This window comes from Protobothrops mucrosquamatus, unplaced genomic scaffold (genome assembly GCF_001527695.2).
Source record: "Protobothrops mucrosquamatus isolate PMUCROS unplaced genomic scaffold, P.Mucros_1.0 scaffold_172, whole genome shotgun sequence".
Lineage (NCBI taxonomy): Eukaryota > Metazoa > Chordata > Lepidosauria > Squamata > Viperidae > Protobothrops > Protobothrops mucrosquamatus.
In genome coordinates this window covers 763,551-791,421 of record NW_015386248.1, presented here as the reverse complement: position 1 = coordinate 791,421, position 27,871 = coordinate 763,551, and the positions used below count along the sequence as shown (strand labels likewise).

The 27,871-nt window shown below is 36.0% G+C and overlaps 1 protein-coding gene across 2 annotated transcripts; it reads right to left on the bottom strand.

Moving 5' to 3' along the window:
- Positions 1 to 14: 14 nt before the first annotated feature.
- LOC107293142 (hyaluronidase) lies at positions 15 to 27,871 on the bottom strand. Of its 2 annotated transcripts, none has more exons than XM_015822281.1 (4): positions 27,697 to 27,871; positions 7,097 to 8,047; positions 4,891 to 4,980; positions 15 to 793 (listed from the first exon to the last, which is right to left on the bottom strand). In XM_015822281.1, the coding sequence occupies exons 2-4, from the start codon at positions 8,015 to 8,017 to the stop codon at positions 455 to 457; spliced, it is 1,350 nt and encodes a 449-aa protein (XP_015677767.1). In that variant the 5' UTR covers positions 8,018 to 8,047; positions 27,697 to 27,871; the 3' UTR covers positions 15 to 454. The 2 variants fall into 2 exon arrangements, with proteins under 2 accessions (XP_015677767.1, XP_015677773.1); XM_015822287.1 differs by having other exon boundaries at positions 27,665 to 27,823.

Below are 27,871 nucleotides of genomic sequence, written 5' to 3'. Positions count from 1 at the left end.
CCAAGAACTTTTCATCCAGCACAGTACTTTAATATTTAGGAGGGGAAAGTGGGGGAAGAGAGTAGAAGAAAAAAATATGGCTGCAGTTGTAACAAGAATGCATTCCTAAATTCAGTTCTGAAGACTCTGAAGACGTATTAGAAGATGTATGCAAAGACCACTCCAAGTGGAATGCAGGGAAAAAGGAAGCAAAGGTTTTAATTAGATAGACCCAAGGTCTGAAAAACAGTCATGTCCCTCCTTCCTCCCAAAGCACATTACAGTACACAACCACCTGCGTCCTTTTTTTCCTTAATTTTTAATTACAGCATCTTATTTTGCTTAGAAACTTAAAAGTTATACATATTTGCAAGTCTTCAGAAGATCTAATGGAATTGCCCTCAAATCAAAGTTGGATTTCTTTGTCTTGTGATCTGTGTGACAATTTTGTTTTGTTTGGGAATAAATAATTTCCTTATATTTTCCTTATATCTTTTATAGAATGCTTTTCACAATATAGCCCTCTCCAACCTTGGTAACACTGGCACATAAAGTTATTTCTTAAGAAAATCAAATTCTCCAACTCCAATTTTCCTTTTACAATCACTTTCTTTTCTGTTGCATTGCCATGCACCATGATCCTAAAACTATCAGGGAACAAGTGGAGAAAGGCATTTGAATCACTATGTTTTCGAACACATCTTCCACGTTTCTTGCAAAGGAAATGGCTGCAAATCTTGGATGCAGTAGTCACATTAACGATATAACGTCCCAATGGACCATCCATATAGTCTTTCACTTTTCCACAGCTTTCCTAAAATAAAACAAAGAATAATTGATTTTTGCATTACTATAGAACCTAAAACATATCTACTCAGAAATTGAACTGAAACCAAATATTGGAAAATGGCTATGCAAAGCAAAGCATTGGAAAACAGAAAGTGGCTGTGGCTGTATTCTGGTAGTTCCGGTCAAGATCCACTTCCACCCATCCAATTTCTCTCCAATGGACCCAGCTCTTTTCTCCTTCCATTCAAAAAAGAGGCAGTGGCAAAGTTTGATAGCTGCTGGGATACAACTTTATAAGCAGAAATACATATGCAGAAAATGAGTGTATGTAGTAGAACTGTAAACATTTTGCAGCCTGGGATTTATATTTGTTTCTTCCCCCCCCCCCCATATATTTTATTGATTTTTTTAAACATAAATCACTTAATAGTTGGTAAACAGTGTGTTTTCTGGGTTTACATTTGTAAAGAAAAATCATTAACAATTGGTTTCTATAATCCATAATCTACATAGTACATTTAGTTGGTTTCCCCTTTTCCCCAAAATGTCTTCTTTGCAAACCTTGAAATAATACAATTCTTATTATTTTGATAAATAACAGTTACATATATAATTTTTTCCCAATATCCCTAGAAATAATGATCACATCAATATAATATTTCTTTTCTATCTAATCATTCTGGTTGCCTCATCTTATATCCTGTTTCAGTCCTTATTTAGATTTGTTTCTCCCATAAAGTTCAAAGTATTCTTGCTGGTTAAGATTTTCTCAACAGTTAATTACATTTAAAGATTTAAATTCATTTTTCCCATATAAACCATCTCAACACTTTTACATTTCTTAAAGAATAGGTAAAAACAGTAAAGAAAAGGAAAAGAGAGCAAGAGTAAAGAAACATAAAAAGTAAAATACTACTTAAAATATATATTCCTCCTAAGCTAATATATATTTGTTCCCAAAATTTCTTATTCTTTTTTAACCATGATTAAAAATATATTTAATCTTTAAATATTCCATTTAATGTGCCTAGTCATCTAATCCTTTAACTCTTATTCAAAACATTTTTTTCTTTTTTATACATTATAATTTTCCTAAATTCAGACACATTTAATTGTCTAAAACATTTCCTTCATCTAGGCCATTTCAGCAGTATTATATTACTTATATCAAGAAATAAAATAAAAAGGAGAAAAAAAGCATACAGTATTATTTAAGGAATTCATCTCTCTTAGAATGACATATGTATTTAGAATCTTTTCTATTTCTTTAACCTTATTCAAACAAATGTTTATTTTTTAAATATTCTCTCTGGTAGATCCCATCATCTATTTTCTCAATTTTCACTTTGATCTTTTTCCTTTGACCCGTATCTTTCTTGATCAATGTGTTTTGCTGAATCAAAAAGTTTTTCCCATATATTCATGACTGTTGCTGTAGGTATAAGAAGTAAATCAAATAAAGTGTCTTTATGTGAGGCTTTTGCCTTTCCATGTTTCTTGAAAATATTTTTCTCTTTGTCCTTCTTTGCTTCTCTTATCACTTCCTTTCTCTCTGATGTGTTCAACATCTCTACATTCCATTTTATCCAATCTGTTTTTTTGTCCTCAGATTTATTTTGTAGTCTCAAGGGATGAGTTGTTTTTTCCATTTCTTGTAATTTTTTCCCCACTAGGATTAAATCATGTTTTCTTGCTTTGTTAAGTTCCATCTTTGAGTCTCTATTTTCAATTTTATGTCCACTTATTTGTTTTGTCTGCTACTTCTCTGTTCTTGTTTCCTGGAAGTTTTTTTTTGTTGTAAAGTTAACTTAAAGATAGATTGATTTGTATTTTTAAAGTTATTTTGGATTTCTTTGTGATTTGAACTCAGTGTTATTTGAATTAATTGCAGTATACTATATATCTCCTCCTGAGAGGTATTTATGTTTTCTTGGTGTGTTCTGTCTACATGTCTCTGATCCATGATGGCCAAAAGTTGGAGTTTTCCTTCTTATCTGCAAATAGCTTTAGAGTCTCAGTTAAATAGATATTTGTAATCCAAAGAGTTCAAAAAAGATTTTTTTTCCTAAAGTTTATAATTCTCTCTTTGTCTGCAGCCCAGATTGTTGTCTTTTTTTGTCATAGCTGTTCTTTATTATTAAAGCTTTGAAGGTCACAAACACAGATTAGCTTTTCCCAGGTTTTGGCAAGTTCTCTATGGAAATCATAGCTTCTATTTTGCTTTTACCCTCAAAAATTTTAAAAATAACATAAACATTAGCCATATACTCACATAAGGCTGTAGGAGACACAAAAGCCTAAACTGGCCATGGGTCAGGATTACCTATTACTGCTTTATGACTTCAGACTCTTACCTGATTCATACATGCACAGTCATATTATAGTCTTCAGTGTCGACATGAATAAGGAAATTAAACACTGACATTTTTAAACATCAGAGAGAATGATTTCATTTCTAATCTCACATTTCTATTCACATAATGTGGTGTAGATGTCAGGAGTTCCATATCTATTTAATTATATCTTTATTTGAAATTGGATTTATTACAATTTTCTTTTATCATTAATGCCATTTAAATAGCTTTTGTATCCAGAAAGCTATCTCTACTACTGGGCTAAAGGGTAGAAAGCTACAATCATTCTACAGATGTGTGCAGAAGCACCTATTCAAATCAATATGTCATAAAATCCACATACTTAAATACATACATATATATTTCACATTTTTAAACCACCCATCTCCCTCAGTGAGGGACTCTGGGTAGTGTACAATAAAATGCTTAAATATAAAAACAGCGTATAAAAATAAAAATTTAAAAGGAAGCAAGGGTGATTAAACCATGTTCAAAAGGGGAAGGGAGAGGTCTCAGGGCGCCAACCTGCACCATGGCTGCATGTTCCTCTGGGGTCCCCCATGAAGTCACAGGGCCATGTTTTAACCCCTTTTTGGAATGCCAGGAGAAGGAGGGCCTGCCTCATCTTTGGGGAGAGAATATTCCACAGGGTGGAGACAATGGCAGAGAGAAGGCTCTCTTCCTAAACCCCACCAGTCATAATTCCTTAACTGATGGCGTCTGCAACATACCTTCCCTGCCTGACTGGGAGGGACAGGCTGATGTAATGGGACAAAGATGGTTCCATAGGTAGCCTGACCCCATGCCATGGAGGGTTTTATAGATCATAACCAACACCATGAATCAATTATTAATTAAGCACATATTATTAGAAATGCACGTAACCTCACACTACAGCCTTACCAATACATATACTGGTGTGTGAATAGCCATAGGCATATTCTCATCACAAAAATAATTGTGCAGGCAATAATTTTGTTCCCTTTTCTACTGCAGACCATTAGTCTTTCACTGCTAATAGCGCTCTTGACTAAATTAAAAATAAATTAAAATAATGATCTTAAGCACTGTCTCTTTTTTTTCTTTCCTTCAAATACTACAGACTGCTCCTGTTTATTACTCTTACCCAATGCTTTTTTTCTTAAAAAAAAAAAAAAAAAAAAAGGTGCCGGAACTCACACATGTCATACAACCTGCCTTGCCTACCCTACAAGGTTCCATCCAAAAAAGGTGCCGGAACTCTGTACTGGGCGTTCTATGAGAAAAAAAGCCCTGCTCTTATCTCTGAGAATATTTTTTGGTGGGGGGGGGTCAGAAACTTGATCCTTTTTATCAACTGGTTGATCTAGAGAAATGATCAGGATTTAAGACTGGCGTCACAAGCAACATGTTATCCAGTTGTCCATTCATTACTACCAAGTGGCAGAAAAATAATGTGATTTCTTACAGTAGGTAAGGTACATTTGGGTAGTTTTCACTTTTATTTTTCTGTGCCAGTGAAGACATTAGGGCAATGATGCTACAAATCTCTTCATTCCCTTAATTGCTTTCTGAATATTATTTCAGTAATTGAGGAAAGTTATTGTATTTAATAAGTTTTCACCATGTGATTGGACATGTTTGATAATCCCCTAAGTAATCCTAACTTGATATCAATTCCTGGACCACTTATTACAAGCTATAAATGTTGACATAAAAGGAAGGAAGGGGTCTCAAGGATTTTAATGAATATGGCTTATGGGCATTTTGTTCACCCATACTAACTTACAACAGTACTGGCATATTGCATGCTTCCCCAAAAGACAATTCCTGCTGCCCCCATGGCCGCTGATTCACCAACTGTAGTCACCAAGTCTTCCTGAAAAGTAAGGCAATGAATAGGGATATTTTAATAGAGCACCACTCACTGATAATAAACAGTTAAAATATTGGCAGCCATTTCCCCTCCCCCCTTATTTTTGGAGGGCTGTTTATGAGAAAACAGGTTTAAGCACAAGTCCTGTTTAGCAAATTTAGCACCCTGGGAAAGAATACTCTTTCATAGCTCTATCAAATGCCTTGCTGAAAGTCAACGATGCTGATGCATACTCCCAGTAAAAATTATTGTGATAGTTTCTCAGATATGAGGCTTTTTCAGATTATTAAGTTAGAGCAGCTTTGCTCCAACTTGGTAACTTTAAGACTTGTGGACTTCAACTCCCAGAATTCCTCAGCCAGAAAGTTGCTAAGTTTGGAGACCCCTGAGTTACAATATGCTAAATATGTAGACTTTATAGTATTTGGGGAAATTCCTTTACATTCAAATGCTGTGTTCAGAAAATAGCCTATAATTCTTTGCTGAGAGTGTATGTCCAATAAATCTGATTTCTGAGGTAGTGGGTGCATTAGTAATTTTGAAATGTGGTATTGGAATTCTCTTAAAATGATTGCTACGAAGGCTGTTGCTAATAAAATGTTACACACTAGAAGGAAAGGGAAAGAGAGACCCACCTTTTAAAAATGCCAGTATAGCCTATGCAGGGCTCAACAATCTTGTTAGATATGCTTGAAGATGTGTTGCTTAAGTACATCATTCCTTCCCAATATTGTCTTTAAAAGAGCCTTAAAAATAAACTAGATAGGGCAGGGATCTCAGTAAGCACCAAAATGTGTAAGACATATCAAGCACCATGTTGGAGATTCAAGTTAATCCAATATTTTCATTCATGAATTATAGTTTAGATGAGGAATTGTACTTTTTGAATTGCTAAAAATAAAGCAATAAGAAATATAAATGATATATATGAATGACATATATGTTCTGTGTTCAGGAATACTGGATGTAATCATTCAAGTTATCTAGCACTGTGAGCCATATTATTTTGCTTCTGTATGTCCACTATGTTGATCATTTCATCTATCCCTGAAACTTCATCCTAGTTTTTGTAATAATTATATAAGCAGGGACAAGGGACAATAGAACCAATATATAATGCTTATGTTTTATTTATGTTTTAATGAAATGGTAAAATTATACTTACTTCCTTCATATACACACTGACATACTTGTATATCCACAAGTGAAAATATCTAGATATTTATATTTATTTTTTCCTGCCTGTCGAACTGCAACTGCAGGAGAGGAAATTTGACTAAAAAGTGAGGATGGGACATTACATTCCTCATCCCTTATTCAGTCTCTGCAATATTCCTAGGAGCAAATCTACAGCTGCACTTTATAGCAGCCTTCAATTTAGTAAAAAGTTGGAAGATCTAATCAGGTATCTCTTATGTGGCAAAGCCAATCATACTGCTGTGGGAAAAGAGTGCTGCTGGACAATATGTTATCCCAATTTGAACTAGCTACTGTTTTGCCATTGTATTTTATTGTATTTTGTGAAATTTTCATGTGCCAAAATAACTTGATTGTCTTAGAGTATGAAGCATCTTGCCTTGAGAAGCAAGGAGCTTTTGCTGTGTGTCACAGACGTAAAATATTTAAGATCAGCCTTGCCAATATGTAATTCAAGCCTATGATAGCACACTGAACTATGAAAATAGGGTTGAACATTATGCATACTCAGATTTGTATCATACGGTAACATTCCAATTGTCAACATATACATATATGCAGCTCAAGGAATATCTGAGGGATGTGGGATTTCACCTGCTGACTATTCCTTTCCCATGGCCATGTGATTGATAATGATGTAAAATAGTCCTATCCTGTTTACTTAGGATCCTTTAGCATGAAGGATTCTAAACAATCAAAATCCCTGATTACATGAAGAATCTGACATGCAACAAATTGACCCATGTTGGACTTGTCCTATGCTGGTGTTCAAGAGGAGAAATTTAAAGCATGCTAATGGGTATGAACCAGATGGAGTGAGATTCTCTATGAATTCTCTCATGAAGTTTTAGAGTTCTAACAAATATGTAATGTAGCTGTCAACAAATCTTGATTCTGAAATTCATATACTCCAATATCTTACCTGTGTTAAAGGTTCAAAGGTATATGCATAGAATGGCCTGGCATATGGAAAAACAGGCAAGGCATAATCTTTCCTAGCCATGGAAGCAATGCGCATTGATTCTTTAAGGCGATGGTGCACAAATTTCAAAGCATTGTCACTTGACCTCAATATGGTTTCAATATATATATTAGGAAAAAGGGCAGTACTGTCTCTCCATAGCCAAAGTAGCTGATTATTCCGTGACATTTCAATATCTGGACATTCTCCTGTGTATTGATCAGGTTTTGTCTTATAATTATAATTATGGCAATCTGGATACAGATAGTAGCCCCAATATCCATCTGGTCGCATTTCTTCAGCTAGTAAAAGTGTATCTCTCATGAAACTCTTCGCAGCTTTTTCATATTCTTGCTTAGCTAATTTCTTGATTTTATCTTCAGACAACTCTGGGTGCAAATCTCTAGCAAATTGAATAGATCTGTTTCTGTAAACATTTTTACTGCCCCAGTTTCTATCCCACTGGGGTCTCCAGTTTTCCCAGTCAATGACTCCAAGTCCATGAAATGTCCTCAGTGGGATCATACGGTTAATATCCGATTTTGATTTATTGAGATGTTTCGCGAGGCTTTCGTTTTGCGGTATAATCCCATTGAAGAAATGCCCGCGGTCATCAATATGGGGATAGACTCCCAAATGGGTAGGATAAAATATTGTCACAGCAGACCCACTTAAAGAGTCATTGGCATTTGTTACAATGTGAAAAGTCTTGAGATCTAAATCCACCTTATAGCGCAGCCGACATTGGGTAGTAGGTGCATTCCAGAACACAAGGAAAGGCTCGTTAGGATACATTGGAGCTTTGGCCTGCATAACATGAACTCCATTAAATCTCTTCAGAAATATCCAAGCTGCCAGGCATTTGATCCATAGGTGATACATAATATGCAGATTTTCTGGTACTGTTAGTTCCTTGAGGGAAGGAAAGAAGAACAAGAAAAGTACAGTGATGATAAGAAAATCCATAGTTGCGGTAGATATGGTGGACAGCTATTTTTCATACTATTTATTAAAAGGTAAACAATGTTTAATTAATCAATTATTTCTGGTCATATCTAAAGGGTGTTTAAAGTAATACTGATCAAATTAATTAGACAGGTGAAATTAATATATTAATTCAAATAAAATAGTTGCAATAGAATTTCTATACGAACACAAATCCCCGTATCTTTAGCTATTACTGTAAGCAACAAGAGCCAAGAACCAAAGTTTTCAGAGAAAAGATGCCAAACAAAACCAGAAAATATAACGTAAAGAAAAAGCAATGGATTTAAGCTGCCTTGAATAAAAAAATGGGATTAGGCCTTTATATTGATGGAGGACAATTGATTGTGATTTTAGTCTCATCTCCCCTCTAACACAGCTAATGCTTTTTTTTCAAGTGGGGGAATCAAAATGAATTGACTTAATTAAAATTATTGAGAAATTGCAACTTTTATGGGATAAATGATTGTTATACCAGTGCCAGGCAACATGGTAAGGAAAAGATCGAGCACTAGATTAACGCAGAACAGGATAAAGAATTAGTTAGGAATTGGAACGTATCCCTGCATTATCTTTGCAAAGTCACTTGATAATGTTAATGGGCAACAATCAATTTAATAAATACATAATTTTTTGGTAATTTAATATCATATTACTTGGCACAACCAAAAGGAATAATGTTAAAGATCTACAGTATATGCCATTTTTTTAAATTAAAATTATGAATCCCTCTTATGGCTTGAAGGGGCTTGGGATACTGATTTGGGCAATGTAATAGTTGAACCAAAATAGCAATCATTATGGAAGTCAAGAGGTTTACTTTCTGCCTTTAACCAAGAGTTACAATTAAAAATGACAATTAACATTGATGAATTAGCATAAATCCCACACAATCACTCTCGAAGACGTTTGCGAAGGGATCAGGTGGTCCTCTTATGGCACAATATTATAAGAAATGTTAGAATTACTGCAAATTATGAGTCAGATATTCTTCAGAATTAGGGTTGTTGAATCAGTTTATATGATCTAATGCCTCATTTAAAAATAAGGAGCTGATTGTCTATTTACTTCGGGAAGCCAAATTAATTAATACTCAATGTTGAAAACTTAACCATTTATTTGAGGATTTTAAAAAGATGTTCTCAATTGCTTTATTATAAAAAAAAACACCTTAGAATAACTTAGACAAACTTAGAATAACTGGTCTGCCAGAGGCAAGAATCATATTTTTATCAAGTTTGACAGAATTTATTGTTTTGTTAATGACAACAGGTGTAACTTTATCAATTCTTCTGTTATATTGAATTTATAAAAAAAACTTGTGAATTTTATTGTTATTAATAGGGCCTTTTACTTTTTATTTACTCATTTTATGTTTTGTATTTTCAAAATAACATTGTATATTCTGTGTTCTTTTTCTCTTTGTTTAGACCACGGATATCAAACTCGCCGCATCACGTGACGTGTCTTAACGCATCGCAACGTTTTTCACATTCCTGGAGCTGGGGTGGGCATGGCATCCATATGATGCAACCGGCCTGTGGGCAGGCAGTTTGATACCCCTGGTTTAGACCATTGTTCAATCAAATGTGGCTTCAGTCTAATTTTAATAAAGAATCTTAGCTAGCTATGCCATGTCAGATCTCTTCTCTTCATGTCTCTTCTCCAAGAAGCCTATTGGGTCTAACCTATGTCTGTTCTGATGCTGCTGATCTGTAATTACTTCTGCTATCACCTGTCTTCCATAGGGCACTTCAATTGACTTCTTTCCTGATCTTAGGTTTATGAGAAAAATAGGGCTTTTGTGTAAAAGGAAATACTATTTAATGTGGTTTCATTCTAACTGGGGTAAGGATTTTTTATTTAAGTAGAGCATATTGAGCATCAGAGTGAAGTCAGTTTGAGCCAATCAGTCAAATTAAGCTGTGTGAAGTCAAGAGTTGGAGATTTACAGAAGACCCTGCTCTAGTGAAGTGGACAATCACTTAGATATGAGCCAGCAGTTGCTGCACTGCCAAAAAACCCAACACAGTGTTAGGCTGCATTAACAGAGGGACAGAATCAAGATCATGTGAAGTATTAATACCACTTTACAATGCCTTGGTAAGGCCACACTTGGAATACTGCACCCAGTTTTGGTCACCACGATGTAAAAAAGATGTTGAGACCCTAGAAAGAGTACAGAGAAGAGCAACAAAGATGATTAGAGGACTGGAGGCTAAAACATATAAGGAACGATTGCTGGAATTGAGTATGTCTAATTGAAGGACGAGGGGGGACATGATAGCAATGTTCCAATATCTCAGGGGCTGCCACAAAGAAGAGGGGGTCAAGCTATTCTCCAAAGTGCCTGAAGGCAGGACAAGAAGCAATGGATGGAAACTAATCAAGGAGAGAAGCAACCTAGAATTAAGGAGAATCTTTCTGACAGTTAGAACAATTAACCAGTAGAACAACCTGCCTCCAGAAGCGGTGAATGCTCCAACACTGGAAGTTTTTACGAAGAGACTGGACAGCCATTTGTCTGAAATGGTATGGGGTTTCCTGCCAGAACAGGGGGTTGGACTAGATGACCTCCAAGGTCCCTTCCAACTTTATTATTATTATTATTATTATTATTATTATTATTATTATTATTATTATTATTATTATTATTAAGCATGAGAGTAGCTGCTGAGTGGTGGGGAGGGTTACCAATTTCTCAGCTGAGTATATAGTATTTCCCAATTTATGTATTTCTCAGATTAGGATATTCTGATCATACAAAGTACTGCAGAATACTGTACACTTTTATCCCTAGCCTATAACTTTTCCCCACCCCATTCAAATTTTTAACAGGGTATTCTATATTTAATGTATTGAAACACAGATAAACATGAACTTCAGCATCTTATTCTATATGTTAATTAAAATAAATTACTCTAGTGTTATCACTCAAAACATTTCCCCGGAAGTAGATGAGCAACCCAAACTGGTACTCCATTTTACTTACAAAGTTATGCTGAAACATCAGATTAGATTAATTCTGCAATTTATCATTATATGTTACTTATATTCTCATATATAACACTATATAAGTCACACTGTGAGAAGAAGACACAACTTTCTTAAACATCGTATATAAAGTCACTTCAGTTTAACCTCATCTTTAGAGAACTTTGGTGAAACATAGATAGAATCTTGGTGATGAAAACAATAGGAAAAGAACATTGGCACAAAAGGGCATGCAGTATAAGCAACTTAAAAAAATAGCAATATAAGTAGCATACTGCAACCATTTATCTTCTCAGGGCCCTTAATTTAGTCATCAATTTGATGTCCTTTCAAACCCTGACACTCAAGTTTCACATCAGAGCATAGCATGGAGACAGCATTAATCATGAGATAGGAATGATAGTATTGTCCAGCTTCTCCTTGATTTGTCAGGATCGTTTGATATTTATCATTATGTTCTTCTGGACTGTCTCCAAGGATGTGGGGGGCGGGGACTACAAAGTAAAGATTCTGCTTTCTTTGTGGCCAGTTACAGTTGGTTTGACAATCAGGTCCAAGGCCTCATCTGTGGGGTGCTTGCAGCTCAACATTCTCATTGTAATATCTACCTGAGACAAGTGGACAAGATCAACCATGAGTACAGATGATACTTGACTGTACATGTGATTACAGGCTGATCAAAATATACTGCCAATGTCCTAGTGTCTGAAGATGTTGACCCCACTAGATAGCCCACACCAATAAATTATGCCTCAGCCCCTTTTGCCTAGATAACAGTCCTTGCATGTCTCTGTCAAAGTCATCTTTCTTTCTGCCTTCAGGATGCTAGAAGGCTCTGTATAGGGAGAGATGGGTTCAGGTTTAATTCTAGCAAAATTATTGACTGTGGATATTCAGGTAATTCCCAATTCAGCACTGGTATACAATCTGGATTTTTTTTCTTAGACTCACAGTTCTTGCTCAGGATAGGTGGCAGCTAGGGGCAGGAAGAACATTGCACAATCCATCTTTTGTATCAGTTGCATTTGCCCCTGGACCAGGAGGCTCTCCACATAGTCAATAATGGACTTATAGCAATGGGGCTTCCCTTGAGGTCCACAGAAGCTACAGCTGATCCACAATGCAGTGGTGTAGATGGTAATGGGCATGCCTCAGTATGCCCATGTACCATTGCTACTATGTAAGCTGCAGTGATGGCCACTTGGCCTCTGGATGCAATTCAAGCTAGTTATTATCTAGTTGGTAGTGTTTTAGTGGTATAGCATAGGTTACTAAGGACCATCTATTTCCAATCAGACTTTTAATGATGAGAAAAAGTAAGCGTCCTTCAGGTTCCTATCAATCAAGTAATCAAGTATTGGAATCCAGGAAAGAGAGAGGGGGGAGGGAGGGGAGGGAGGGGGGAGGGAGGGAGAGAGAGAGAGAGAGAGAGAGAGAGAAACAATAAGGAATACCTAGAAAAATGTAGTTGGGGGTCTGTCTCAAACAATTTTTGAATATTCCATCTATATCCTTCCTTTATCTACAGTAGTAGTTCTCAGAAACTTTAAGATATTATTATTATTATTATTATTATTATTATTATTATTATTATTATTATTATTATTATTATTATTATTATTATTATTATTATTATTATTATTATTATTATTTAAATTTATATATCGCCCTATCTCCCTTACGGGACTCAGGGCGGTGAACAGGCAATAATAAAAATCACAATAAATATTAAATAAAAAGCCTGCTCTAAAATACCCCATATAAAAACCCCTACCAAAACACAATCAAAACTACGCCAGCCGGCCGCATGGAATAGATGGGTTTTTTAAGGCTCGGCGAAAGAGGCACAGGTCCGCAGTTGTACGTAGGTCGGGGGGTAGGTCATTCCAGAGGGCAGGAGCTGCCACAGAGAAGGCTCTCCCCCTGGGGGTCGCCAGCCGGCATTGACTGGCCGACGGCACCCTAAGGAGGCCCCCTCTGTGGGAGCGGACTGGTCAAGGGGAGGTATTTGGTAGGAGACGGTCTTGCAAATACCTAGGTCCATTGCCATGGAGCTCTTTAAAGGTTGTTACTAACACCTTGAAGCGCACCCGGAAGGCCACAGGCAGCCAGTGCAGCTTGTGCAGGAGAGGTGTTACATGGGAGTATCTAGAGGCCCCCAAAATCCCCCGCACGGCCGCATTCTGAACTAGTTGGAGCCTCCAGGTGCACCTCAAGGGGAGCCCCATGTAGAGAGCGTTGCAGGCAGGAAACAATGAGGGCTTGAGTGACCGTGCGTAAAGCGTCACGATCCAGAAAGGGGCGCAACTGCCGTATCAGGCGAGCCTGATGAAAAGCCCCCCTGGCCACGGCCGTCACATGATCGTCTAAAGACAGCCGAGCATCCAGGAGGACGCCCAGGTTGCGGGCCTTCTCCACGGGGGCTAATGACTCGCCCCTGATAGCCAGAGATGGAGCCAACTGGCTATGTCGTGACGCCGGAAACTACAGCCACTCGGTCTTGGACGGGTTGAGTCGAAGCCTGTTCCTCCCCATCCAGACTCACACGGCCTCCAGGCACCGGGACATCACTTCCGCGGCATCGTTGGAGGGCTTCAAACTGCCATTTGCTATGACTTTCATGGGGAATTCTGGAAATTGAAGTCCACATATCTTAAAGTTGCTAAGGTTGAGAAACACTGATCTACATTCAGGACAGACTGCAAAACTAAACCTTCAAATAACATAACTGAAGACTAGTTGCTGTTATGTTAACAAATTTGGCAGTGGTAAAACTGAGTACTGTAGAATGGTTACAGTCAACTGAGAGGAAGGGTTATTGTTTATCACTAGACTAAGAACTCTGTATGGCCCAATCCCTTTATTATTATACAGCAATAATTCATAATGCAAAATCTAGTTATCAAATGCACCATTCAAGACAGACAACTTATAGGTTTAGAACATCTATAAAATATTTTCTTTCAATTTTTCTTTCTTGCAGCATCACTGGGAAAAAAAGAGCTGGTCTGTAAATACACTCTACTCAGAATAAAAGAATAACAGATTTGGAAGAGACCTTGGAGGTCTTCTAGTCCAACCTCCTGCTCATGCAGGAAACCCTCTACCAATGGTTGTCTAATCTCCTTAAAAACTTCCAGTGTTGGAGCACTCATAACTTCTGGAGGCAAGGCATTCCACTAATTAATTAATCAGGAACAATTTCTCCTTAGTTCTAGGTTCGTTCTCTCCATTGGTTAGTTTCCATCCATTGCTTCCTGTTCTGCATTCAAATGCTTAGGAGAATAGGAGAATAGAAGAAACTCTCTCTTCTTTGTGGCAGCCCTTAGATATTGGAACATTGCTATCATGTCACCCCTGTCCTTCTTTTCATTAAACAAGACATATCCAATTCCTGCAACTGTTCTTCATATGTTTTACTCTCATAATCATCTTTGTTGCTTTTCTGTTTCCAGAGTCTCAACATCTTTTTTATATCATGATGGCCAAAACTGGATGCAATATTCTAAGTGTGGTCTTACCAAGGCATTATAAAGTGATACTAACACTTCACGTGATCTTGATTCTATCTCTCAGTTAACGCAACCTAGGATTGCTTTGCCCAAAGTGTATCCTGTCTACACTTAGTGGTAGCTAATATTCATATGAACATATGTTATGATATTGGGTCCAAGGGACTCTTATAAGAATCCAAAGACCAGTGCAACAGATGTGATGTAGCATATACAGATGTGGGAATTCAGATGTGATCCACAGAGCATTAGGTATGTACACTACTTTGAATTGACAAAAATAAAAAGTGAAATAAAAATATAAGCAAATAAATAAGTCGAGGTAATCCTCGACTTACAATCACAATTGAACCCAAAATTTCTGTTCTAAGTGAAATAGCTGTTAAGTGTATTTTGTTCCATTTTACAATCTTTTTTTGCTAAAGTTGTTAAGTTAGTAAGACAGGTGTTAAGTAATTCTGGCTTCCCCATTGACTTGTCAGAAGGTGGCAAAATGTGATCACATGACCCCAGAACACTGCAACTGTCATAAATACAAGTCAGTTGCCAAGTGTCTGAATTTGGACAGGGAAGTAAGTCTTCACAAAAACATGTATTTTTTAATGAGTATTTTCCCATATATGCTCACTTTGTATGCAGTTTTTGTAGTATGCATGCTTAGAAAAAACATTTTTCTTTCATTAGTTCTTTTCTGTGCAAACATTGCCCTAATACACACATTTTATGTATTTTTAATACTCTTGTTGTGCACCTCTAACTTAATTATATAGGAGCTGAATTTCATGACCTATGCATTCTTTTTGGTGTCAAATTTCAGGAACCACTATAAGAGGAATATTCACACAATGGGAATTTGGATGCCTTCCATATAATGATGTTGCTACTGTAGTAAAGCAATCCATGATTTATTGCCTCAGTAGGAATTCTGAAGCATCTTTATTTTATGATTTATCAGCAAGTCAAAAAATGGACTGATCATCTATTCAGTGATGTTTTTCAAACAACCCTCACCTATTTGTTTAATACATGGTTTTATAACTGTCAGAGGTTCTGTTCAAATTCAATCAAGAATATGGAACCTTTGAAAGTCATCTGTTAAAATCCCAGATTAAGGACGTTTTGAGTTTTTTTTTCATGTTTTAATTGATTTTTAATTTTATGCTAATAATTTGTACAAATATTTTCTAGGCTGACTCATGAAAAAAGACTCAATTTTATTCCCTATATGAGGTGATGAGGAGACATTTCCATTTTCTTTCTTTTTTCCACTGTTAAAACGCTCTGTCTATACACAACTCTGCTGGAATTGTTGCACTTCTGCTGACTCTCCCACAGCCCTTCTTGGAATGACAGTTCATATGGGTTAGGCACGGATGCACCCAAGTAAAGATTGTGCTGTTTCGTGTGAGGTATTTGCTATTTAGTGTGATGGTGTTCTACTATGTGGTGTTTAACCTTCTCCCCAGAGATAAATTGTAGACATCATTGCTAGTAGAAACCAGTGAAAATAATCATACAGTTGTTAAGTGATAGAATCAGATGACAGGACGCAATACTAAACATTTATTTTTGAACAAGTATATATTGAGCTACATATTCATAATCCTTATATTTATTTTAGTGTATCAAGACTGTAGTCCAAAACAGGCATACTTGTGCAAAAACTTCCAGGCATGGCAAATTTTAAACATACACTCTTAAGAACATGAAATGATACCGTGTCTTTTTTATATGTGTATCTATTGAAACTAATTTTAAAAAAATGTGATACTATTTGGGCTTCAGGTTAAAGTTATGTGAGCAATATAAATATTATTATTGTACATAACAGCTACATTTTTCTTGCTCTTTATTAACTGAAATTTGCCAATCTATTGCACTACTTCAAACCCTAATGATTCCATTATATATTATCATTAAATTGGTAAAAAAAATTGCCTTGTACTGCTCAGTCAATATTGTATTGTCATGCTTAGTTAAACTTTCAAAGATGACACATCATTTTCCCACTTACATGAGTGACCTAGAAAGAAATAATGCAGAAATATTTTGGTTCCATAGCTTGAGCACAAAAAGAGGGCTTCAGAAATTAATGAGAGGAAGCTTGTGCCCAAGGCTCTAAAATAAGCAAAACTATTTCCAAGAGATTTTCAATTTGTAAAATTGATTTGTATAACCCACAAATCAGTATGGCTAATCAGATTATTAATCTGTGTATTTTATCAGTAGAGTGAATGAAGAAAAACTGAGGAATAACTCAATTTGTTATGCCTGGAAGCTTATGCCATAACAATTGTTTTTTAAAGTGCTGAAAGCCTTTATTGTATGTATTTTTAATTGGTTTTGAAATATTTAAAATAAGCCTGTAAAACAGGTGCTTTGTTAAGAACATATAAAGAATGTTACATTTGTCCATCTAAAGTGGCTAAACACAGGCACTCAGGGAGCATGCAAACTTGGGCAAGAAGTAGGTAGTTTAGAAGTCAGTTCTAAATGGTATTTAAGATGCATTGCCTATGATTTGGAAAATTATTAGCCATTGAATAGCATGATCTTCTATTGTCTAAATTCATTTAGTCCCCTTCTAAAATCACCTCAATTGGTAGCTATCATATCTGGTGTCAGTCAATTCCACTTCTATGTGTTGTATGAATTATTTTGATGAGGCATGAATTTCCCTAAATTCTATTTTAATAAATGATCCCAATTTATTAGAAGAGAAAAAACTTTCTTCCATTCACATTTCCCAATACATTTATAATGTAAGCTAATTCCTAACAATTAACGTGAAACACCCACAGTATTTGCTATTATTGATGATCCACAAGAATGCCTATGTTTTTACCCATTACACCTTCTAGTTTAGATGTTATCCCAACCAAGAGAGCAATAAAAACCTAGCAGGAACATTTGAGTTTCTGGAAAAAGCTGTAGAAATAGAAAAGATAATACATTCTTGTTATAGTACAGATAAGTATGTCATATAATTGGAGTGGACCTCTTCATATTTTCTTTTTTAACTCTCAATGTACATAATTATGTTCCAGAGTGGACCCAAACTCCATTGTCTGCAATGGGTCTTTGATATTCAGATCAATACCAACCAGAGGTTTCTATGAGTTTAAGCATTTACCTAGATCCCAACACCAGTAATAGGTTAATATTCCCATAAGTGCCTTAGTCTTACTTTGCATAGTGAGACTCAGACAGGAATAGCATGACAATTGTTTCTGTTTGCATGCCCCAGCAATTTTCAGTTTATAGAGGGCAATTGAGAATGCTTTGATTCAATGTTCCCCAAATCTTAATACTAGCATGGGGATGCAATGGTGAAGCTTCATGCACAATTGCCAAATTTTAAAAGCCTTATGAGCACATTGTTTGAGAAACAAAGAAACCCTGAACCTCAAAAGAAGCCAATGATGTCAAAGTAAACATGAATTTGATATGCATAGATGCAGATGTAAGCTGTCCCAAATCAGAGAAAATGAAAACACCAGAAGTGTATTTCCAGAAATATTCTTGAAATAAATTTACTAGGTTTTACTCTTGAATGTATGAGAAGAGAAATCTGGGTCAATGAGTTCAAATCATTTACTGATTCACAAAACAAAACAAGGGCTTTTGTATAACAATTTAATTTGCTATGACATAACAAATATAAGATCAATTTTCTGAAGGCAAGATATCTATTAGCAATACACACACACACACTAAAACTTTAAACTAAGAAATTACAAGAATGATTATAAATAGTACAACATTTGTATAGATATCATTGAAAGGAATTATTTGATAATGCATACAACATATTATTGACCAAACCAATAAGTCTCTCATTTCAGTGATGTAACAGCTCTGGGTTCAAGGGGCTGGAGCTGCAGTTGATGGTCTTGGGAAAGACATATCTCCTTATCACTGACATTTCTGCCCATTCTATGTAATGATGAGTGTGTAATGCTATCTGGAAATTACCTTGGGAGAGCCAGAGTGGACAATAAGCATTGTAAAAAATATCTCAATTCACAAAACAAGGGAGAGTGTGTGAAGCATTTCAGAAAGGACCCTCCCTAGTTTTCTGGATATTAAAAGGAGAGGAAGAGAGATATACTTACTTAGATATACTCAGATATACAGTATATAGTTACACTATGATTGTTTCCAGCTTTTTAATATGAGTTCTAAGTTTTTTCATTGTTTTATATTTGATTATTGAAATATTGTCTTCTTTTGAATATTGTTCTTTGATTGAAAATATGCCAAGATGAAATGTAGCTACCAATCATACTTGCATTATAATTGAATGCTGAGTATCCTTCATTTGTAGTGTCATTTCTGGAATTTTCCAGAAATGAACTGAATTTCATTTCTGAATTTCTTCTGAGAGTGCCTGTTCTTGATTAAATCTTGTTTCCAAGCATAGTAAAATATTGGAATTCTTTACTGTATTATTATTATTGAACCAAGTGTGCAAAAATTGTCTATGTGCAATTTGCCAGAACTTCTATTTTCCCCTGTAGGCTATCCATAAACATATTTCCACGATAAAAATGCTTATGAAATTAATTAATATTATTTATTTTATATATACCATACTATACAATCTAAGCTTCTGTAGGATCCACAGAAATATACAAAAACTCTGGATTTTTACTGCCATCTAGAGCTCATCTATATCATTGCTGCCCATGTATGATATGCCTATATCAATGTGTCCCCAATGTGTGTGCAGATTTTTGTTTAAAGAAAATTAGTGTGAAGGTACAAAGTTTCTAGATTGTTTTGTGTAGTGTTTTAGTGATTAAAAAAAACTCATATGCACAAATGTAAAATGCTGTAGCAAAGCCTTGATGCAAGCTTAAGGTAATGTTGAAATGCTAATAGATGATTGATAGCATTTTATTAATATCCATATGCATACTGATAATAGAAAAAGGTGCAAATGGAGGAAAGAAACTAAAAGGTAAAGCAAAGTATAGATTCTTCAGTTTCACAACCAGAAATCATTTTTGAATGAAATAAGTCTGTTTATCTGTTGGGATCTGGAAGAGAAGGTCCCTATGAATCTTGTCTTTTATGGATTGTCTCTTGCAAGGATCCTACATTAAGATCTTCTCAGTTTTGACCTTTCTCTGGAATTATATTCTTCCAGATATCAAAGTGACCCAACCCCATTAGCTTTTTGGAAACTCCATAACAACTGGTTATTTCTGTGGACCTTTGCCGGTTGAGGGAGTCACTTTGGCTTCTCCTGATGTGTGTGGATGGTGCTATGGTTGCTTCCTGGTGCATGGAAAGTTATTGATTACTTACCACATTTATTTAAATATATTGTTATATATTGTGATGCTTTTGGTTTGATTTTATTGCTGCTTTGGGAGGTCTGGCACAATTGGAATCACATAATACAAATCTAGTAAAACAAACAAACTATCCAGGAGTAATAGAACACCCAACAGAGCAAAGCCAAAACGCATCAAAGAATATGGAAATATTTGTCTTCATATTAATACATAATGACAAAGATACCACTTAAAAGCAAATATCATTACACTCTATGCTTCCACAATCTACTGTCTTCTTTATATGTTGACATACAATTTGTATCATGCATATTGGACGTAACGGGAATGCTGTTCAATTCCATTTGGCATTTTATTAGTTCTTGATTCTTCACAATCTATGTCTACCAATCAAATTATGTAAGAGTCTGCACTAACTCTAGATTAATTGTCAACCATCCCTGAACCAAACGTTTGGCATAATGCATAGTGAAACCCATGCACCTATGTGTCTGAACATTGCTGGGAAGGATCTCACAGAAAGAGAAGTCATATTTGCTAATAATTATTTTTTAAAGAGTTTAAAGGCATTCAGTTTCTAAGATTCCACCCATTTTACTGATATTGTGTATGTATTTACCAAAGCCTATACCTACAGCAGGTTTAAGATTTGTGGAATTCAACTTCCAGATTTCCCCAGCCAATCATTCTGGCTTGGGAATTCTGGAAATTGAAGTTCACAGGTCTGAAAGTTGCCAAGGATGGACATCCCTGATCTACAGTATCAGCAATTTTGTAGCTTTTCCTTCTCAAAGTAGTGAAGGGACATCTTTTACTTTGTCCATCCACCTAAAAAATGCCCCATGCCCTTGATACTGAGCAGGATTGAACTTTACACAAGAGCATGGAATGTCTATAGAATGTCCTTGATTTTCATGAAAACCCAACATAGTGATTTTCATTGAATGAAATTCCCACTGAGATCTGAACAGCCACCACCCACAACCCTGCTCGTGTTTTAAAGGGGCTGGAAGACCCAAGCCTTTGATGGGGATGTTTGTAGCTTCCTTTTAACTTAGATTTTATTTTGTTTCTACCTGGTTTGTTATCTTCCCATTTTTATTTTTCTTCTTTTTTCTTCTTTTTTAATGCCTTGTTTTTCCATCTTTAAATAATTGGTAAATAGCCACTGGGAGTTCATTGACATATAATTTTAATAAATAATAATAGTGCTACAGCTGAATTGCCTAGAACTGAACTTACAGAGAAATCCCCTGTTATCTGAAATTCTTACATCCGGCTTTTCTTGCACAATTGAAGCTGCCATTACCAAACAATAGTAGTAGTAGTAGTAGTAGTAGTAGTAGTAGTAGTTGTAGTAGTAGTAATAGTAGTAGTAGTAGGAGGAGGAGGAGGAGGAGGAGGAGGAGAAGGAGGAGGAGGAGGAGGAGGAGGAAGGTACTGTTGTGTACTTTGATATTTGCTTTTCTCCTCTCCAAAAAAAATAAATAATTCCTTTTCTCAGTATGGGTGGTGTAGGGAGAATCCCCAACCCTCCCTTTTAATATAAAAGCCCCCATATTAGCAAAGAAAGGTCCCCCGCCCCTGGAAGAGAGCAGTCTTTCCTAAAGTAAACCACTCAAGCAGCTGAACGGATATTTAGTTTCACAAACTGTTCCATTCATAAACAAAATGCCTTCATCTACAGCAGACATGTCAAACTTGAGACATCACATGATGTCACGTGGCGTATCGGGACTGTTTTGCCATTGCTTGCAATAGGGTGGGCGCGGCTTCCACGTGATGCGTCCGGCCCGTGGGCCAGCAGTTTGACACCCCTGATCTACAGCCTCCACAGAAGGCTGGAAATGACCAGATTAAAAAACAGAGAGATAAAAGATACCTAAAATCTACATTCCCCCCCCCCAGCTCCAAGGACAGGGCATGACTTCTCAGCCACAGTAGAAGTCAGGCAACAACAATTAGAATATTAAAAGGGCACACTTAAGCACAGATTAAAGTACATTTCACAAGGAACCCAGGCATCTAAATCACAAAGCCCTAGAACCACAGAAAAACACATCCACCAGCCAGACTGTTTTGACAACTATCCCAGAACCTGTTGCTGAAGTTGCTTCTGACCACCAATAAAAAGAACCTTCTTTTGAAGTAGCTGGCTTCTCTCTTCATTCAGCAGCACTCTCATTTCTCCTGGCTGGGGACTCAAGCCAATTCTTTCCATAGCAGGCTGGCCCCTACTAATAGTACAGCAAAGACTTTTACTATTCAGATAGGGACCTAAGTGTTGGGTGCTCTAATGTCAGTGGTGGGATTCAAATATGTGAACAACTGGTTCTCTGGGTGGATGCCGCTTCTGGAAGTCTGTTCTGAGCCTGGGCCTCCGAGGCCCAGAACGGACTTCCAGAATTGGTGTCCACACACTTCCAGTGGGCTGTTCTGGGCTTGGGAGGCCTCCCCTGGGCCTCAAAGGCTCAGAATGGACTTCCGGAAGTGGCATCCGTGCACTTCCAGTGGACCGTTCTGGGCCTGGGAGGCCTCCCCCGAGCCTCTGAGGCTCAGAACAGACTTCCGGAAGTGGCGTCCACATACTCCCAGTGGTCATTCTGGGCCTTGAGAAAAAGGGCTAGGGTTTCAGCCAGTTCGTCGAAGTCAACAAAAAATTAGCTACTGGTTCTGCTGAACTGGTGTGAACCGGCTGAATCCCACCACTGTTTAGTATATATCCATTTTGAGTCAAAAAATAAAAGCCATTTGCTTTAATGGTTTATACATGTTTAAGACTGATGCTTTGAGAGCATGTTTTACCCACACCACTTTGAAATGAATTTGAGAGAATGGAAGAACATAAAGATGTTGTTAAAGAACTTCCCATTCATTTCTATGGGACATGCACATAATTTAGCCCATTCGTTACATTTTTAAGAATTATCCCTGCTTTTACAAGTGCCTCATGCAATCGGTTCATGAATACCAAGACAAAGAAAGCTTTTAGGGAACCTTTGAAATCAATGTATGTTATAGCACTTTGAAAACTTAGTTGTTAATGTTTGTTGTGGAATAAGTCTTTAAAAACTGGGAGAAATATCTCCTATTCAAATCACAGAAATGTTACTAAAAGTGATCAGTTTGATACTAGATCTTTTGTTCAGGGCACCATGGTATGCGCTTTAGTAGGCTATTATAATTAAATTATCAGCCACAGCCATTTTTTCATTGTGAAGTCTCTGTCTAGTTCTCTGCCACAGCTTTTATGACCCATATTAAGAGATTAATTAAGGTACAGATCAATAACAGATGGAGTCATAGTATGTACAACTGAAAGTGTGTAACTATGTTCTGTTACAAAACAATGGTTAAAGGGACTTTTAAACTTGAAACTATTTCACTTATCCATTGATCAGTAGTAAGAAGAAATCTTGACAGAACAATTAAGAACAGCAACTATGTTTATATGAAATTCTTTTTATATATATAGTAAACAAGTATAATCCTGACTTGATAACAGGGGATGGGAATTTTCTCTCTCAAATTACATAAAATTTAAAATTAACCAAAGTTGCTCTGTTCCAGTTAGGATGGTCCTTGTCATTGTTCTTAGGTCTTAAATTATGCATTGGAGATAATCAGCTAGCCAATGGTTAAATGGTGAGATCAGAGTATCCTAAATGCCTCTATAGTTTGACATAAGTACTGTTTTACAATTTTTATATTTTCATGATAGTCCAGAAGGTGGTGCTGAAAGACTACTACTTTTCCCTTTAATAGTAATTGTGCAAATTTATATTGTTGTCACCTGTGTTCATTTGCACTGTCATATATCCACTTTGCTGATTACAAACATACATACATGCACACACAAGGGGGGAAGAGAGATTCTCCTCCTCCTCCTCCTCCACCACCACCACCACCACCACCACCACCACCACCACCACCAATATGTTCAGACCAGACAAGACCGTAACTCTGCCAGCATACCTGCTGGTAAGTCAGGATGAAACATGACATAGATCATTCAACATTTCTTTATTTCCACTCTTCCTTCCTAGCACATGTTCAGTCTCCCAAGTCCTTGGGGATAGATGCAATGAAGTATGACATAAGTAATTACATATTATTAAAACAGCATTTGCTACTAAGGGAGCAGTCTTCTCCTAACTCCAATTTAAGAAGTACATTTAAAAAAAAACAAATAAGAGCTATCTGTTTATTTAAATTTTCTATCACTGCAAATGGAAAATTATTTAACAGTAAAACATCCTAAAAAATAAGTCTGCATCCATTGCTCAGTTACTAGGATGTTAGATTATAACTGCTTATAAACTGGAGGAACTGGATATTTGAACAATCCCAAATTATCCTATTCCTGACATCCTGTTTGTCTTTTTATATTATAAATCCATGTTCTGAATTTTTTTAGCAAGCTTCTAGCAAAGCAAACTCTGAAAAAGAAAAGGGAATAATGGTTTGCTTGCTTGTTTGTTTCAAAAGCCCTCACTTGGAGTAATAAACAATAGGAAAGTTTAACAAAAGGTTCTTTAACAAGAAAAGCCAATATAGACCATCAAATAGTGAAGTGCTATTTCATTCTTTCAATAGAAATTCATAAATTAATATCTATTTACGTATAAATCTAGCAGAAAGAGAAACAGGATTTAATTCAGCCTTCCAAAATATAGATATTTTTTTTAAAAAAATGATCACATCTTTTTATATGAAGAAAGTTTTCAGCCATAAAACTATTTCTATTCAATTTAGAGTTTAATTTATTGATTTTAGAACTTTTATTTTGATTTATTTAGATCAAAATGTAAACATTGACATGTTCTTCCTGTTTTATCATAAATATTACAGTATAAGAATTATATCCTTTGTGAAGTTCGCTGTGCTCTATAGAACTCTAGGGCACCCAAATAAAATTTTACCAAGGAAATGACATCCCAAATTCCATTCAGTTGTGACATCTTCTTTTCCTGTATGTGTGAGTTATAAAAAGCATGCAAATTGTAATATCAAAAATCTTATATTTAAGAGGAAAAAATAAGCATGTTCAAATTTCTACTCATGGTTCCAAGCCAAAAATTGAAAAATAAGATTTTATTTTGCATGCTCTGTCAAAACAACAACAAAAAAACCCCAGCTGTAAAGGCCTTGTTTAAACTTGCTATTTAAGATCAGATCTGGGCTGGTGATAACTGTGAGCAGGACATCGTTGGCCTTGTGCAATGTGTAAGCACTAATTTACAACATGTTTTAAAGTTAGTTTATTTTCCATAATGCTTTTTGGTCTGGCATTCAGATGAGCATCATATGTTCTCAGGTACAAACAAGATGTAACTCTTTAAATAGTTTTCTCTTTGTATTTAGGACCGAAGCTATGCTGAATGAAGCTTGCTGCTGTCGGCTGTTATATTATTATGATTCATTTTAAGCTATCATTGCAGGTACAATTACATTTTCTAGAGCAGACAGAAATGTTTTCCTTTCCACAAAGACTGGAATGCTACTTGGTAAGATTCCTGTTAGATTCTATTGACTTTTTAATTATATAAATATTAAAGTATCAACAGCATGAACTGTATTTCTGAGAATCAGAGGAACTCAAGTGGGTAAATAAAAATGGGGAATGGTCCATGAATTGCAGACAGAATGGAAAACCTCCATTGGAATTGCTATCTCTTTTCAATTAGTGTAAAATAACTGAATATAAGTAATTAATGAATGTTGCAGACCCAGTTGGATATAGTGGTCAAGGCATCCAGTTAAGAAATTGGGAGATCAGGAGTTCTGGTTCTTCCTTAGGCATGAAGCCAGCTGAGGGACCTAGAACCAGTCCGTCTCTGTTAACCCTGGGAAAAAGAAAGCAATGGCAAATAACTTCTAAAATCATGCCAAGAAAATTGCAGGGACATGTTCAGGCAGTTGCAAGAAGTTAACACTAACTTGAAATCGCTATTAAAAAAAAAAATCAGTGTACACTCAATGCACATGTACAGCTCCCGTTGTTACTACATTGAAACAAATGCAGTTGTTTTTGGTCAATATCAAATGCTCCCACATTTGAAACAGGTTCCAGTAGATTGAACATTATTACATAGTAACAATCAATAAAAAAAATCAGAATCCAAGCACACTCAAGAAGATATTTGTTTTCCTTTTAAAAAATAAATAAATCCTGCCTTATTATTTTTATAAATAACTGCAGAAAAAAAAACATACCTAATACTTTTTCCTCCTCCTATTTTCCCTACAACAACTCTATGAAATGAGTTGGGCTGAGAGAGAGTGACTGGCCCAAAGTCACCCAGATGGCTTTGGTCTCCCAGTTTTTAACTTGGTACTTTAATCACTAAACTACAAGAAACATTTTTCAATTTGTGTACAAGGGTATTGCAAATGAACCTTTTATGTCTTTCTTGAGTGGTAATGTCCAAAATAGAAGGAACACAGCAGACATGAGAACAGCAACACTTAAACATAGGCAGATAGACAGACAGAAACTTAATTTTGGCCATTTACCAATAAAAATAAACTTTGTAGGGATTTGAAGTTGATTTTAAGCTTCACTTGTTACACAGACTTCAGTTTAAATCAGTCCCATGCATATCCCTATATAGTAGTTCATTTTGGTTTTGCACATGTATCACTGTATCACCCAGTCAAATCTATCCTGCCTTATCTTGGAACTTTTTAAAGTTTATATATAGATTTATACAAATGTCTAATTTTTAAATCATTTCAAAGTAATGCAACAGGTGCTCAAAATACAAATGCCAAGCATTTGGTGAAATTTACTCCTCTTGAGGTAATAAAGAAAAAGAGTATAATAGAATGTATTAAGACTCACCACAATATAATAAAAATTGAAAAAGACAAAATATGCCAATAAATAGTGATGTAATATATATTTTACTGTATTGTTGTAGAAGTAAAACCCATTTATATCCATTTGTTACTGTCTCTGGAGACTTATGTGGGATGATAATAGTTTATTGTTCTTCAAACAGACTTCCAGAGAAGCCAAATTTCCAAAATATTTACGTATTTTTCCAACAAATCACTGTATTTTAAATTGAGAAAGTAGTACCATTTAATGGATGAATAAAATAAAAGGAGCACCTCTATTTTTGAAAGATGTTATACACAGTACATTTCTTTGCTCATTAATGTGCTTCAAGATTTTTGTCTATTATGAAAATTAGGAAAAGTATAATGTTCTTCCTGATGTTTAAATAAATATAATAATATTTTAGAAAATATAAGAGCCCAATCCTATTTCAGCTTAAATCTTATGTACTTCTTAAGGACCTTAATCCCTTGCTTTTGTATCACAAGTCCATCATGACTCTCTATGTACATCAGTGATAGGCATTCCATAAACCATTGATCTTTGACTCCCAGACTGCACTGTCAAGATGGCTACGTTTTCGAGCCATATTTTTGAGCTATTTGGGAAAGGTTTATGGGGTTAAAGACTAGCCTGTCTCATAGAGGATTCCCCATTTTTTGGTTGTTTCAAAATAATTGAGAAGTGCATAACTCAGCACAGGGCCAATGTGTTTAAATATATTTAATTGTATACTACAGTTGGTCAAGGCAAGGCAGGCCTCTAAAGAGTTCATTATTTCTCTTAAACAATGTTCCAGCCAACAGCCCTCCAACTACTGGTAAGGTTCCACCCTCACACTACCCTGAAGGCAGACACCCTCAGTCCTCCCAAACAACAGCCCCTACAGTACCAAGAAAGCCCCCAGAGTAGGAGCACGCTCACAGAGCAAGGTCCAGGGTTCCAAGTCCAATCCACCAGGTAGGGTCCAGACACAAGACAAGGGCAGTCGAAACAGGTCCCAGAAAAGAAGTAGTTCCAAAGCCCCAGTGAAGCAAAGACCAAACGTAGGCCACCAGAGAAGGACGAGGTCCAAAACAAAATGAGAAGAACGACCTTC

Coding starts and splice junctions, on each gene's coding strand:
- LOC107293142 (XM_015822281.1), bottom strand. CDS start 8,017: ATGTATCACCTATGGATCAAATGCCTGGCAGCTTGGATATTTCTGAAG. Junction 4,981..7,096: donor CCTTTGAACCTTTAACACAG/GTAAGATATTGG, acceptor CTTACTTTTCAG/GAAGACTTGGTGACTACAGT. Junction 794..4,890: donor TGCAATATGCCAGTACTGTT/GTAAGTTAGTAT, acceptor GTTTTATTTTAG/GAAAGCTGTGGAAAAGTGAA.